We start from the raw sequence: 16,256 nt of genomic DNA, 5'->3' as shown, positions 1-16,256 counted from the left end.
GAAATAGCGATTCGTCCAATAGGACATTATCAAGGGGTCTATTTAATATCTAACCTTTAGTTTATCCCAATCAGCCCTAGTAAACTCTGTCTCCTTCACCCTTGAACTAATATTTTCCTGATGATTTTTTTTTTCATTTCTATTTTTAATAAACATGAATGTTGAAACTTTTTAATTTGTTTTTGTTCAATAATGTTGTAGTGTCACATTCAAAGAGTGCAAAATCTGGTGCAGCTCTGCATAGAAACCAATCAGATTCAAGGTATTTTTTATTTTTTTATTTCAATAAATTTTTATTGAAGTATTAGAGTATAGAAACCTGCAACTGCAGGCAATGCATAAGAGGAGAAAAGAAACCACAAGGTTATATGCCTCGCAGGGCTAAATAGTATAAAATTGGTATAAAATGTTCCTTAGGAGATGTATAGATATGTGAGGTGCAATAGTTAAACCTAATCATGTTCTGAATGTTTATTTGTGTCTGCTTAGTAACTCCACCACTAAATTATCACATTTCTCTGGTATGACCCTTTAACCCATCTTGCAGACTTTTAAGAACTTTTTTAACTTCCTCATTTTTCAGACTGTAGATTACAGGGTTAAGCATAGGGACCAAAACAATATAAAGAAGAGCAAAGAACTTATCATGTTTTGGTAAATAATATGATCTGGGTCTCATATATGAACCAAGTAGAGTACTGTAAAAGACAGTGACACAGATCAGGTGACCAGAACATGTAGAAAATGCTTTACCCTGGCCTTGTAAAGATTTTATCTTTAGGATAGTAGAAATGATGAATGCATATGATCCCAAAGTAAAAAAGAAAGTTGCCATTCCAAGTATTGCTCCTTCAATGTAAGTCAACAATTCTACACTATACGTGTCACTGCAGGACATCTTTAACACTGGGACAAGGTCACAGAAAAAATGATCAATGATACGGGATGCACAAAACTTCAGTCTGGATATAAGCACAGCGTGACCAGAAAGGTCTAAAAAAGCAACAATCCATGCAATTATAGACAGACAAACACAATATCTTAAATTCATAATAATGACATAACGGAGGGGATTACAGATGGCTACATATCGGTCATAAGCCATAATTGACAGCAGAATGGCTTCAGCACAAGATAAGGATAAAAAAAAATACAGCTGAGTTATACAGCCAGCAAATGAGATTGTGTCTTGTTTTGTACTTAGTATGGATAAAAGTTTAGGAAGAGTACATGAAGTGGAAGCAATATCAAGGATGCTAAGATTCACTAGAAATGTATACATAGGAGTATGTAGATGGGAATATGCCCAAATGATAGCAACAATGGTAAGATTCCCACCAATAATGAGTAAATAGGCAACTAGAAAGAGTAGACATACTGGCATCCGAAGCTCTGAGACACCAGAGAAACCTTGAATGGAAAATTCTGTTATATTGGACTGTACCATTTCCAATAGTTAATCTAGTGATAATTTTGACACGCAAACAACAATGACTGTTTATTAATATCTTGGTAGTGTATTTACAGAAAACAGGAAAAGACAAATTCAGACTGTAAATGAAATGTAAGGTTTTGGTATATTTATGAGTACACGCCTTCTAGTCAATAGTTCTCTAAAGCACTAAAGAAAATAAAACAGCATCAATACCTTAATAGACTTCTATTTTAAAGACCTTTCCATAGTACCAGGTAACTAAAGCTGGATGTGTACAAAAAATTTCAGGTACTTTATTTCAGGTACTTATATCAAAAATTGCAATCTTCACTTTACATAATCCTGGTGATAGAATTTCAGGTCCGATAGACCTCAGCACACTTCAAACTCATTGCTGATCCATAAACAAGCTGAGCTTGTTGGCCTGGTGATTTATTGGGTAAATATACAAGTTTCACAAACTATGCACAACGTGCGTTGATTCAGCTGGCCTAGGCTGGTGCAGAACTTTTTCTGCTTCTGTTTTGCCTGCATTACAAAAAATAGTGTGAGGTTGTCAGAGGGAATTTTATTCCCCATTTTTTTTATATGCTAATAAAATATTATAAAGATGGACATATTTTCCTTATATTGTCTGGAAATCTTGATAAAGTTATAAACCAAAACAATACAACCTATCTTTAATCTTTTTCTACTATAGTGCATCACAAATAGATTTTTATTTTACAATTTGTACATTTCTTTCTTTCTGCTAAGGCTGATTCAGTAATACAACTTGTTTGTGTCCAATACAAATACTAGGTAATTATATGATTTCCATGGTACTGGACAAAGCACAAAAAAAATGTACTTTTCATACTGGCTTTCTTGGAAATCTAATTTTTCACAAAGGCTAACTTAACTGCTTCAATACCGAGCACTTTTACCCCCTTCCTGCTCAGGCCTATTTTCAGCTTTCAGCGGTCATGCAACACAGTACCCATATGAAATTTTTATAATTTTTTTTTCATACAAATAGAGCTTTCTTTTTGTGGTATTTAATTACCACTGTGTTTTCTATTGTTCGCTAAGTAAGCAAAAAGAAGCCTGAAAATTTTGGGAAAAAAAATGTTTTCTTTGTTTCTGTTATAACATTTTGCAAATTAATAATCTTTATTGATAAATGTAGGCCACAATGTATTCTGCTACATTTTTGGGGTGAAAATAACCCAATTTTGTGTATATTATGTAGTCTGTGGGAAAATTACAGAGTCCATAAAATATGGTATATATCTGAAAATCGATCTTGATGTACTAAAAGCCTCAGTACTGACATCTCATTTTGTGAGGCCAGAAAATGTCAGGACAGTACAAATATCCCCCAAATGACACATTTTTGCAAAGTAGACAGTCCAAGGTATTTAGTAGGAGGCATGTTTTTTTAAGTTGTAATTATTTGTCACAATTTTTTGGAAAATGAAGAAATAAAAAAATAAATAAAAATCATTTTTTTTTGCATACTGTCACCAGTGCAGTACATCATTATCATACAACTGGTGCATCAGTGATCAGGGACACTGACTAATGACAGTATGTAAAAAAATATATATATATTTTTTTTATTACACTTTTTTTCTTTTTTTTAACATTTTTTTTTATCACACTGTGACCAGAGCAATAAATTGTTATTATAGTAACACTTTAGAACTCTGGGGAAGTGATCATGTTTTTTTTTTTTTTGTTTTTTTTTTACACATTATGATTGTTTATTCCATGAATTTCACTGGTATAAGCAACCACTTGTACTGAATGAACCTGATCCATTCAGTGTGTTTTGTTGTGATTATCTGTGATTGGCCAGAGCTAATCACATGGTAAAGATGGCTGTGATTAGCCCTGTCTGTACCATGTGATCGCTGTGACCAATCACAGCTAGCAACACAATTGTACACAATGGATGGCATGGGAGGAAGCCACCCATTGTTTACAACTGTCATGTGATCTGCTGTGATTGGTCACAGTGGGCTGGTACACTGATCAGTCATCATGTGTAGACACAGCCGGTCACAGATTGTGCCGTGTGTGAGGCAGAACAAGAGAACGTGAAATGATGTCCACCCAGATTGACGAAAGTCCCGCCCGGCCGTCATTTTGCTATAGGCCAAGCAGGAGCTGGTTAAACTGTATGTAAAACCAAAACTGTTTGGATGGGTTTGGATAGAGTGGGGAAGGGTTAGCAACTTTTGTTGTGTAAGTCACTCCTGAAGAGAATCACTCTCTTTATTTGTTCTAACGAATGTCATTGGGACTGAAGATTAGAGAATATATAACACTGTGTCACTGAAACAAGAGGGAAAGCCTTCCAATAAAGACACTTGTTGTGGGGACAACTGTCTAACAGAGGACTTTTCTCACTTGGTAGAGATTGCCTCTCACTTCCTGTTGTGCTTATGATTTAAGAGGTGATGGGAAATCTCCCCGATGGGACATAGACTTCAAAAAAAGTTAGCAATGGTTTAAACCCCTCATTACTCCATCTAAAAAAAAACAAAAAAAAAAGATTTTAGTTTAAATATACTGTAAAACACATTATTATAAAAAGGTATATATTTTAAAGATTACTAATCTCTTACAATAGATACGTTTGGAGAAACCATGTACTATATATATATTTGTGTGCACTTTGATTTTTCTTTCAAGCTAGATTGTTATAAATTGGTATAAATACATTCATATAATGAAGAAAAAATACATTTATTGAACATTTTATTCTCACAAAAAAAAAAAAAATAGCTGTAACAGCTTAGGTTACTTAAGATTCTACTGAACTCAGCAATAAATAAAAACCTCATAACAACATATGTGCAGCTGTTTTAATTCACAGAACCAAGATGCACCTTTTCTGCATCAACAAAGCCTTCACAAGTTATTCCTGCACTAAACTGTGTTTTTTAGCTTCTAATATTCAGGGTCATTTGTTGAGTCTTTTGGTTATCAAGATAGGTGAAAGGATTGTGGGACGTTTAATGAAGATGCTATTCAGGAAATATGCATTGTCTGAAATCCTTTAATAGACAAGCCTTAGCGAGTAGCTCACCAAAAAAGAAATTACTATAGCTATTGATGCCTAAAATATTACTTTTATCTTAGTGCAGACATCTGAGATCAGTGAGCCAATCAAAAAGGCAGAAATTGACCTTTCTGGAGGCATTTTGGACACCAATTGCCTCCAGGTTGCTACTGTATATTGCATATAATTTTTTTTACATCTTTAGAAAAAAAACAGCTGTGAATGGAAAGGCAATGTTTAATAACGTTAAATTACAAAATGACAAAGTGTAGCAATTTTATATTCTGTAGTAAAACCGTATTAAAAACAAAACTAAAAATGTAATATATTGCAGCTTACCAATGATTAGATGTAGTGGTTGCATTGGTTTTCTTTGTTTAGGTTTTTTTCATTCTGTTTTCATCCAGTGACCTGTGGTGCAGCCACCACATCTAAGAATTGGTATAATACATGTTTGTTTTTTAATTTAATACCGCTTTAACTTTTAGCAAAATAGTTTTCTTTTTAGGCTTCATGTACGCTGCTGCTGGTAACCGGACGTTTAGGAGCAGTTGGGCATTTTTTTCAGCTGCCCCTGAACTCTTCTCAATGTTATCTTATCAGTACATGTACACAGGGTCGTTTACAGTCAATTCTAGGCAGCTGAGTTTAGAAGCATTTTTTGGAAAGCAAAAAAATGCATTCAGGACGGATGTTCAGAGGCATTTGAAACGTCAAATGCCTGTAATAGCGTGTAAAAGCAGTAACTCGCGTTTAGCCCTGTTTCGTTTACAGGCGTTTTTTAAGGAGAAACATTTTTGACTATTTTCAATGTAAAAAACATACACTGCATGGACTCCTTAATTTCCTTATTTATAAAGATATCTTATTTGTATGTTATATTGTATATTTGCCTGTGTGTGTCTATATACAATGCGTGTGTGTGTAATACCATAAGAACTGCTAATACATACCTAAAAGATACTGGATTTGATATGCAGCGTAAACAGGGCCACTGGAGAATGAAAGTAATGTAGAGAACTTGCTTAGAAGTCTGCTGCTTTATAATGCACATTTGAAAAGTTTAGCACTCTGGGGAAATCCACTGCGTGTAAAGTGGAATTCTGTTTAACTCTTGGAGGAAAGAGGCTGATTCTATATACTGTATATTCTAATGTTTTATTGTACTACAAATAATGTATAATATATGTTGAATGTAAAACAAAAAAAATCGTACTGGTGATATTATTAAATGTAAATACATGTAGTAATTGTTTGCAAAAATTGCCTCTAATCAGGGCAAGATTTTAATTACTGTCGATTATTGTTTATTGTCAATGTCAGGTGGACCTGTTGTAGGTAATTTTGAGTCATTCATAAGTTCCTCTGTTCTTTAAAGTGACTCTGTCATCAAAAACAAATTGTAAAATTGTAAAAAGAAGTATGGCCAAAGCTTTTTTGGTCATACTTCTCTTCTTGGTTACAGGAGTGTGCTTACTTTTGGTCTCCTGTGACCTAGAATCAGCCAACGGTGGAGCTGCTGTCAGCTGACATCACAGAGCCACTCCAGGCTCTGGAGGTATACCAACCATATTGTCGGGATGCACACAGTCAGCTACTTGATTGACAGCTGGGTCTAGATTGCGGCAGAGTGCCGAAACCAGCTGAACCTACCCCTGTCCAGCCTGGTGCTCCATCGAGAGCTGGAGGGGCAGAGCAGAGAGTGATTACTGACAGTGACTGCTCTCTGCTCAGAGCAGAATTGGCAGTCATGGGATTGTTTAGTCCTCAGGCTTAGAGCCAGTGGGGTACAGCTGTAACATCACACTGATGCTGCAGCATAGAGGTGACTATGTACTGTATGTTTATTTTTTTACATACCCCATACATGTCCTTTAATATTACTTTCCTGACAGACTCCATGGCAGCATACATATGAGTTAACCCCGCCTCCTCTCCTACCCTATAGGACCCCACTCTCATAAATCTTTGATCCGAGCCAGAGCCCGAGTTCCTTTTTTTTGTCCTTCTCCTAAGGACCTGAAAAAAAGAATGGTTGAAGCCTTACCTTGGATATGTGTCCACAGAGGCGGCTCTCTAATTAGGCGAAATAGGCGGTGGCCTCAGGCCTCGCAGTCACAGGGGCCTCGCACAGCTGGCTAGTTTACCTAATTAGAGAGCCGCCTCTTCCAGCAGCAGAGGTATCCGCCATCACACAGTCCCGAGTCCCCTCGCTTTGCTACAAGGAGAGGTAACAGGCTGCAAGTGAGACGTTGATTGGAGCTCACATATATCTCCGGATCACAGACAGGGAGAGCCGCTCAGCAGAGCCTGCTCTGACAGATCTCCCCCTTCTGCCCGCACAGCCAGACAGAAGAGGAGAGAGAGCTTCTGCTCCTCCCGGCCTCTCCTCCTGTGTCTGCCCCACCCACTCTCCTCGGCAGTGTTCTCTGTTCTGCCTCAGATAAGGGGATGTGTGAGCGGGAAGATTCAAGCTGAAGCCCAGCAAACAGAAAAGGAAAAGGGGAGTCTGATCCATCCATCCAGTCCCTCCTGCCTCCCAGTGAGTACACTGATGTAGGGGATGTAGGGGATGCTCTTCCTTCCCTTCTTCCTCCACCCCCTCGCTTTCTTTCTTTCTTTCTTTCTTTCTTTCTTTCTTTCTTTCTTTCTTTCTTTCTTTCTTTCTTTCTTTCTTTCTTTCTTTCTTTCTTTCTTTTTCTTTCTTTCTTTCCTTCCTTCCTTCCTTCCTTCCTTCCTTCCTTCCTTCCTTCCTTCCTTCCTTCCTTCCTTCCTTCCTTCCTTCCTTCCTTCCTTCCTTCTCCACCCATCCCCTTTATTTCTCTCTTTGTGACAGCATACCAGAATAGGTAGGATCAGTGAGAGCAGCTTCCTTGTGCAGCTCTGCTTGAGGAAAATATATCTTTATTATGCCCACTTACCTACACCCTGTACTGTCCACTCCCCTATACTGTACCCTCCTAATAGAGTTCATTTTCATCCCCTGAATTATTTTTCCCATTATGGGAGTGAGTGGGGCCTCATGTCTAAGTTTTGCCTAAGGCCTCACAAAGTCTAGAGCCGCCTCTGTGTGTCCACGATCGCGGCCTGGCTGTTGGGTGCACACTGTATTCTGGAACATGTGTGGAATCTCGTGCAGTCCTCAGCTATTAGCAGGGTAGAGAAGGGCGATGGATGAGGTAGCCATGAAGAGCTTAAGCTGGGCCATAGGCAGGCAAAGGCGGCAGTCCGGCTTAGTTATTTAGCTATTAGCGGGTGTCCATGTATGCCCTGGGCCTGTGCAGCAGCATCTTCTGGATCCAGGCATGGTCATGGGGAATGCCGTGCGTTGATATATACTTCTTTCTGTATAATCCATGGCAGCAGTTTTTGTGTGTTTGTTTTCTTTCCCTGGCTCTAGTGTCTTCCAGCCTATGGCGGCTGGCGCGCATCTGCATTACAGGCCGCTGTTTAGGCTCTGGCTCTGTGCGGGCTAGGGTCGAAAGCGAGTTCTGGTTTTGTGTTCTGTCAAAATGGCGGCGTAGATTCTGGCGCATACTCGCTGCCGGTACAGTGAAGTCATCGCAGGCTGGGAATTTAAACAGATGTCAAGCTGTTACAAGTTGGGTTGTATTGCAGGCTTATGTTACAGCTCCCCCATACACTGTGGCTCTCTGTCAGAGGTAGGTGCCCATGCTCCTGACCTTTTCTGTGCTGCTCTATGATCCCGGATGTGCTTTATGTGCCTTTTTTTGAGGTGGTTGTTTACTTGCAGACCCCCTCTCTGAGCAATATCTTTATCATGGATGTCTCACCTTCCCCCCGTGGCCAGCCCTCATGCAGCAGGTATGGATAGGTATATTTAACCCTTTATCTCCTGGGTTGGCTGACCTGAGTGCTGACCTTGTGCATTGTTATCTCTCTGCGGCCAGGAGGTCAATAAGTTTTTTTGAGATTGGGCCCACTCAGGCAGGCTGGGTGGGGGCATGCCTTCTCCACTTCTGGCATGTCTGGACAGCCTCAATCTGGGACTATTGGACCGTCAAGACGGTCTCCTTAGGACATATCTGGATGTTCAGCAATGCCCCTTGGCACTGCTCAGTCTCAGGTGATGCCTGATTGCAGGAGATGATGTTGGCTCCAGACTGCCGGGAGACACCCGTTAGTGGACACCAGTACTGCGGCCCAAAGATCTGAAAGCAGGTGAAACCTTTCCTGACAGTACCCCCCTCAAAGGAGCGACCTCCGGATGCTCCAACTAGTCCCAACTAGTCGCAGCTGTAAAAAAATCCATGGCATCAAGCCGGGCAGCGGGCAGAGGCACATCAAGCTGGGCAGCGGGCAGAGGCACATCAAGCTGGGCAGCGGGCAGAGGCACATCAAGCTGGGCAGTGGGTAGTGGCACATCAAGCTGGACAGCGGGCAGAGGCACATCAAGCTGTGCAGCGGGCAGAGGCACATCAAGCTGGGCAGTGGGTAGCAGAGGCACATTAAGCTGGGCAGCAGGCAGAGGCACATTAAGCTGGGCAGCGGGCAAAGGCACATCAAGCTGGGCAGCAGGTAGAGGCACATCAAGCTGGGCAGCGGGCAGAGGCACATCAAGCTGGGTAGCGGGTAGAGGCACATCAAGCTGGGCAGCGGGCAGAGGCACATCAAGCTGGGCAGTGGGTAGAAGCACATCAAGCTGGACATCAGGCATCGGATCATCTGACTGGAGAGCAGGCACATTAGGCTGAACAGTGGGCACTGGATCATCAGGCCGGGCGTCAGGAACTGGATCATCAGGCCAGACATCTGGCATTGGATCATCAGACTGGACAGCAGGCTTTGAAACATCAGGCCAGGCAGCGGGCACTGGATCCTCAAGCCGGACATTGGGCATCAGATCATCAGATTGGACAGTAGGCACTAGAACATCAGACCGGGCAGCGGGCACTGGAAAATCAGGCCAGGCATCAGGAACTAGATCATCAAGCATCAGATCAATAGACTGGAGCGCAGGCACTGGAACATCAAGCCGAGCAGCGGGCACTGGAACATTAGGCCGAGCGTCAGGAACTGGATCATCGGGCCAGACAATGGCACTGGAACATCAGGCCGGGCATCAGGAACTGGATCATCGAGCTGGGCATCGGGTCATCAGACTGGACAGCAGACACAGGAACATCAGGCCGGACAGCAGGCACTGGAGCGACAGACTGAACAGCGGGCACTGGCACAAAAGGCTGGGCAGTGGCAGAAGCAATCTGAGTGTCAGGATTCAGCATGCACCATATCAGCAGGCTGGGTAACGGCACCGGCTCAACAGGCTGGGTAACGGGCACCGGCCCAGTAGGCTGGGTGACGGGCATCAGCTCAGCAGGCTGGGTGATGGGAACTGGCTCAACAGGCTGGGAGACAGGCACCGGCCCATCAGGCTGGGAGATGGGCACCATCACATCAGGCTGGGAAACAGGCACCGGCTCAGCAGGCTGGAAAACAGGCACTGGAACTTCATGCTGGACCCTTGGCAACCCATGCAACAACAAGCTAGAGAGGTACTACTCGAGGTGTTGATATCCTCAGACCTTCGGGGTAGTTACCCTTATGGATCAGTGGAGATTTTGCAGAGCATATGCCTTTCCCCCGGTTCCAGTCATCAGACTCGGGACAGAAGAAGTGGAGGTAGTGGCGATAATTCCATACTTTTCCCTGTTGACTCAGCTCAGCTTTCGGGATCCAGTTCTGCCCAGATGGGGTCATCTCTACACTAATGAGCGTTAGGAGAGCAAGTACAAGCAGGGTCTAAGAGAGGATATGGTCAAGATTCACAAAATACATGGCTATCTTCACCAGTTCATGCTGGTTTTTGGGGAAACTCTGAAACTGTATCTGCAAGCTACAGCTCCCTTCCGCCTGTCTGACCATCTGTTTGTCCTCTTCCACGAGAGGAACAAGGGAATGCGTGCCTCTTCCAGATTGATTGCAGCATGGGTTGTTCAGGCCATTCAATGGGCCTATAAAGCTAAGTGCATGGTGCCTCCAGAGGTGGTGACCGCACACTCTACCAAAAGTGTCTCTACACCTTTATGGCTCATTAATTTGTTGAGCCGGCCTCTTTATCTTCTGTTAACTTTGGTTTACAAATCCTGTCTTTTGACAGTGCAAATTAAACTTTTCTCTTTTGTTCAGCAATTGGCCACCTGGGTTTTTATGGCTACTTATTTCCCATATGTATGCTGCCATGGAGTCTGTCAGGAAAAATTTAAATTTCCTATCAAATACTTACCGTAATTTTTCTTTCCTGATGGACTCCGTGACAGCAGGAGTTCCCTCCCAGTGTTATGATTAGGCTAGCTTCTGGCTTGGAGCAAAGATTGATTGGAGTGGGGTCCTATAGGGTAGGAGAGGAGGCAGTGTTAACCCATATGTATAGTGCCAGGGAGTCCATCAGGAAAGGAAAATTACAGTAAGTATTTGATAGAAAATTTTCCATTTTCTAGTCCTGCTTGTGGGCTACGACTCTTATCTTCTCTCTCTTGCAGAGCTACAGTGAGGAAAAAAAGTATTTGATCCCCTGCTTATTTTGTACGTTTGCCTACTTACAAAGAAATGATCAGTCTATAATTTTAATGGTAGGTTTATTTTAACAGTGAGAGGCAGAATAACAACAAAAATATCCAGAAAAACGCATTTAAAAAAAATTATCAATGGATTTGCATTTTAATGAGGGAAACAAGTATTTGACCCCTTCCAAAAACATGACTTACTACTTGGTGGCAAAACCCTTGTTGGCAATCACAGAGGTCAGGTGTTTCTTGTAGTTGGCCATCAGGTTTTCACACATCTCAGGAGGGATTTTGACCCACTCCTCTTGGCAGATCCTCTCCAAGTCATTAAGGTTTCATGGCCAACATTTGGTAACTCAAACCTTCAGCTCTCTCTACATATTTTCTATGTGATTATGATCTGATGACTGGCTAGGCTACTCCAAGACCTTAATGTGCTACTTCTTGAGCCACTTCTTTGATGCCGTGGCCATGTTTTTGGATCATTGCCATGCTGGAATACCCATCCAGGACCCATTTTCAATGCCCTGGCCGAGGGAAGGAGGTTCTCACTCAAGATTTGGCCACGTCCATCGTCCCTTCGATGCTGTAGTTGTCCTGTCCCCTTAGCAGAAAAACACCCCCAAAGCATAATGTTTCCACCTCCATGTTTGACGATGGGGATGGTGTTCTTGGGGTCACAGGCGGCATTTCTCCTCCTCCAAACATGGCGGGTTGAGTTGATTCCAAAGAGCTTGATTTGGGTCTCATCTGACCAAAACACTTTCACCCAGCTCTCCTCTGAATCATTCAGATGTTCATTAGCAAATTTCAGACGGGCCTGTACGTGTGCTTTCTTGAGCAGGGGGACCTTGCGGGCACTGCAAGATTTCGATCCTTTATGGCATAGTGTATTACCAATTTTTTTGGTGACTATGGTCCCAGCTGCTTTGAGATCATTGACAAGAATCCCCCATGTAGTTCCGGGCTGATTCCTCACCATTCTCATGATCATTGAAACTCCACGGGGTGAGATCTTGCATGGAGCCCCAGACTGAGGAAGATTGACAGTTATTTTGTGTTTCTTCCATTTTCAAATAATTGCACCAGCTGTTGTCACCCTCTCACCAAATTGCCTGGCAATGGTCTTGTAGCCCTTCCCAGCCTTGTGTAGGTCTACAATCTTGTCCCTGATATCTTTCGACAGCTCTTTGGTCTTGGCCATGGTGGAGAGATTGGAATCTGATTGATTGATTGCTTCTGTGGACAGGTGTCTTTTATACAGGTAACAAGCTGAGATTAGGAGCACCTAATCTCAGCTTGTTACCTGTATAGAAGACACCTGGGAGCCAGAGATCTTGCTGATTGATAGGGGATCAAATACGTATTTCACTCATTAAAATACAAACTTTTTTGAAATTTGTTTTTCAGGATTTTTTTTGTTATACTAATCCTCACTGTTAAAATAAACCTACCATTAAAATTATAGACTAATTATTTCTTTGTCAGTGGGCAAACGTACAAATTTAGCAGGTGATTAACCAGGTCCCGACCGGCTCACGCAGATTAGTGTTGCCAACCGCCCGTTAATTTACGGGCAGTCCATGAATTTTAGCCCATTTTCGGGCTGCCCGTAAATGCCCGTTACGGGCAGCGTTGCCAGTAAAAATGATGGCTGCGGGCTGACCATTATACTGCGCTTGCATCATTGTCAAGCCCGCTGGGCTCGTACACACTCTGCATTTTCCGGCTGGGCAGGCGCATGCGCAATGAGTAAGTGATGTAATGCCGCCGGGCGCCATTTTTGAATGGATGGACACCATAGTACTGTGCCCCGCCTGCATCATCCATCCTGGACTCTGGAGACTCCCACCACCAGACCCTTGTCCCTGGCCTGGCTACATCCATCAACCAATTGCTTGGCTGGCTGGGGGATGCTATCTATTATGATGCCCACACAAGCAGCATTTATCAGGCAAGATTCAGAATGGTAGTGGTTAGATGTTCACATCTCTGTCTTCCTATTTCCTATAGCACGTCTGCATTTACTGACCACCTCTGTACCATGTCCGCATGCTCCGACCACCTCTGTACCATGTCCGCATTTTCTGACCACCTCTGTACCATGTCCGCATTTTCTGACCACCTCTGTACCATGTCCGCATGCTCTGACCACCTCTGTACCATGTCCGCATGCTCCAACCACCTCTGTACCATGTCCACATGCTCTGGCCACCTCTGTACCATTTCCGCATGCTCTGACCACCTCTGTACCATGTCCATATGCTCTGACCATCTCTTGTCTTGTATTATGTCTACAGTCTCTGAGGGAGTCTGGAGAGGCATCAAAAGTGAGAGCACCACGGGATGGGGGTCACGGGAGAAGTCAGACGTGTGTGGACTGTGGAGAGGAGACTATACGATAAAACCAGAGCCACCAACCTTGAGCTGCCTGACTGAGCCCTGCACGGTGCACCTGAGAGGAGGTCAGTGAAGGCGCCGCCACAATTTTGTGTGATAAACCAACACAAGGTAGCACATAATTGTGAAGTGAAAGGAAAATGATAAATGGTTTTCAAAATGTTTTACAAATAAATATCTGAAAAGTGTGGGGATACATTTGTATTCAGCCCCCTGAGTCAATACTTCGTAGAACCACCTTTCACTGCAATTACAACTGCAAATCTTTTTGGGGATGTCTCTACCAGCTTTGCACATCTAGAGAGTGACATTTTTGCCCATTCTTCTTTGCAAAATAGCTCAAGCTCTGTCAGATTGGATGGAGAGCATCTGCGAACAGCAATTTTCAAGTCTTGCCACAGATTCTCAATTGGATTTAGGTCTGGACTTTGACTGGGCCATTGTAACACAAGAATATGCTTTGATCTAAACCATTCATTGTAGCTCTGGCTGTATGTTTAGGGTTGTTGTCCTGTTGGAAGGTGAACCTCCGCCCCAGTCTCAAGTCTTTTGCAGACTCTAACAGGTTTTCTTTCTAAGATTGCCCTGTATTTGGCTCCATCCATCTTCCCATCAACTGTTACCAGCTTCCCTGTCCCTGCTAAAAAAAAGCATCCCCACAACATGATGCTGCCACCACCATGTTTCACGGCGTATTCAGGGTGCTGTGCAGTGTTAGTTTTTTGGTACACATAGCATTTTACTTTTAGGCCAAAAAATTCAATTTTGGTCTCATCTGACCAGAGCACCTTCTTCCACATGTTTGCTGTTTCCCCTATATGGCTTCTGGAAAACTGCAAACGGGACTTCTTATGGCTTTCTTTCAACAATGGCTTTCTTCTTGCCAGTCTTCCATAAAGGCCAGATTTGTGAAATGCTCGACTAATAGCTGTCCTGTGGACAGATTCTCCCACCTGAGCTGTGGATCTCTGCAGCTCCTCCAGAGTTACCATGGGCCTCTTGGCTGCTTCTCTGATTAATGCTCTGAAGGCAATTGGTTCCACTAGATTTTAGTTAGGGGTATCAGAGTAAAGGGGACTGAATACAAATGTATGCCACACTTTTCATATATTTATTTGTAAAAAATGTGGAAAACTATTTATCATTTTCCTTCCACTTCACAATTATGTGCCACTTTGTGTTGGTCTACCACATAAAATCCCAATAAAATACATTTACATTTTTGGTTGTAACATGCCTAAATGTGGAAAATTTCAAGGGGTAACAATACTTTTTCAAGGCACTGTACCTCTCCTGCAGTCAACCATATATCACCCTGGGTTCATTACAAGGCACAATTGTCATGCAGGAGTAGCTCCTCAGATGTTTTCTCCCCTTTTCACTTGGGATCTCCCCCCCAGCCCCTTTACATGCACAAGATCACCAACGGTTGAAAATTGCGCACACTTGTGGAATGGCGACAAACGATGGTACTTAAAAATATCCATTGGCGGCGCTTTAAAAAACTTTAATGGTTACCAGGTTAGAGTTACATAGGAGGTATTTTGCTAGAATTATTGCTCTTGTTCTATCGATCATGGAGATACCGTTTACATTTGCTTGCACGACTTTCGTATACGTTTTCTTTGATGGGACAGGGGCACTTTAACATTTTTTTTATTATTATTATTTATTGTATTTTATTTTATTTTATTTTTTTAACACTGTCCCTTTTAAAAAAAATCTGATCACTTTTATTGCTGTCACAAGGGATGTAAACATCCCTTGTGACAGTAATCGGAGGTGACAGGTACTCTTTATGGAGGGACCAGGGGTTCTAAAGACCCCAAATCCCTCCATTGCCCTTCAAAGTATTCAGATCACCAAAATCTGCATTTCTAAATACTGCCATTTTTTAAAATGGCAGCCGAGTAAAACCAGAAGTGATGTTGTGACGTTGCTTCTGTGTTTTTACATAGGAGACTCGGTTTAAGCTGTTTTTGGCTTTGTTCGAGTCTCAGCCTAGCCAGCGGACATGCCGGATTGTGGATCCGGTCTCCCGGTGGGACGGGAGACTCGGGAAGAGTGGCAGAATGTGGCGGGAGGGGTGGATGTCCTCTCCTGCTGCCTGGGATAATGGCCGAGCGGCTGCTGAGTGGTATCGGCTAATATCACCACATAGCCGACCGCCCGCTCTAAAAAACAGTTCCCGGGGTATAGCCTGCAAATGCCCTGATACTTCCACTTCCTCCTACCGCTGTACTGGTACGGCGATTTGCATGAAGTGGTTAATTACAGCTTTTAGTCTTTTGGGCCATGTCTCTACTAACTTTGCACATCTAGACTTCGCAATATTTGCCCATTTGTGGAGAATGTGTGATAGTGTTGTCACGTGCCCACAATGACCTCTGTTTGTCATAAAATCCTGCAACTGCTTCAGAGTTGCCGTAGGCCTCTTGGTAGCCTCCCTGACCAGTTTCCTCCTGGCTCTTATATCCAGTTTGGAGCGAAGTCCTGATCAAGGGTTCACCAACTACTCGCCAATTCTCAATAATAGACTTCACTGTGCTTCTAATCATTGATAAAGCCTTTGAATTTTTTTGTATCCATCTCCTGACATGTGCCTGTCCACAGCTTTATCCCTGGGATCTTTTGATAGTGCCTTGCCACCCATAGTTGGTTGTTTACTTCAGTTGCATTACCAGGGACTGAAATGCTCCAGTAAAGCTCTTTTCATGCTGAGTTAATCAAAATGACCACAACTGATCGTAGGTTGAAAGTCAAATGGCTTTGTGTGCCATTGAGAAGGTGATTAGCTACACCTGATTGAGTTTACATGTCATTTTTAAGAGGGGGGTGATACTTT

The 16,256-nt window shown here is 42.8% G+C and overlaps 1 protein-coding gene across 1 annotated transcript; it reads right to left on the bottom strand.

The window, feature by feature from the left end:
* LOC141105278 (olfactory receptor 1C1-like) lies at positions 1-1,282 on the bottom strand. The gene has a single exon (XM_073595160.1). The coding sequence runs from the start codon at positions 1,280-1,282 to the stop codon at positions 509-511; it is 774 nt and encodes a 257-aa protein (XP_073451261.1). The 3' UTR covers positions 1-508.
* Positions 1,283-16,256: the final 14,974 nt, after the last annotated feature.

The sequence above is a fragment of the Aquarana catesbeiana genome, linkage group LG08, assembly GCF_042186555.1.
Source record: "Aquarana catesbeiana isolate 2022-GZ linkage group LG08, ASM4218655v1, whole genome shotgun sequence".
Lineage (NCBI taxonomy): Eukaryota > Metazoa > Chordata > Amphibia > Anura > Ranidae > Aquarana > Aquarana catesbeiana.
This window is presented reverse-complemented; position numbering and strand designations above follow the sequence as displayed.

What these genes read in the sequence shown, in the direction of transcription:
- LOC141105278 (XM_073595160.1), bottom strand. Translation starts at nt 1,282, where the DNA reads ATGTATACATTTCTAGTGAATCTTAGCATCCTTGATATTGCTTCCACT.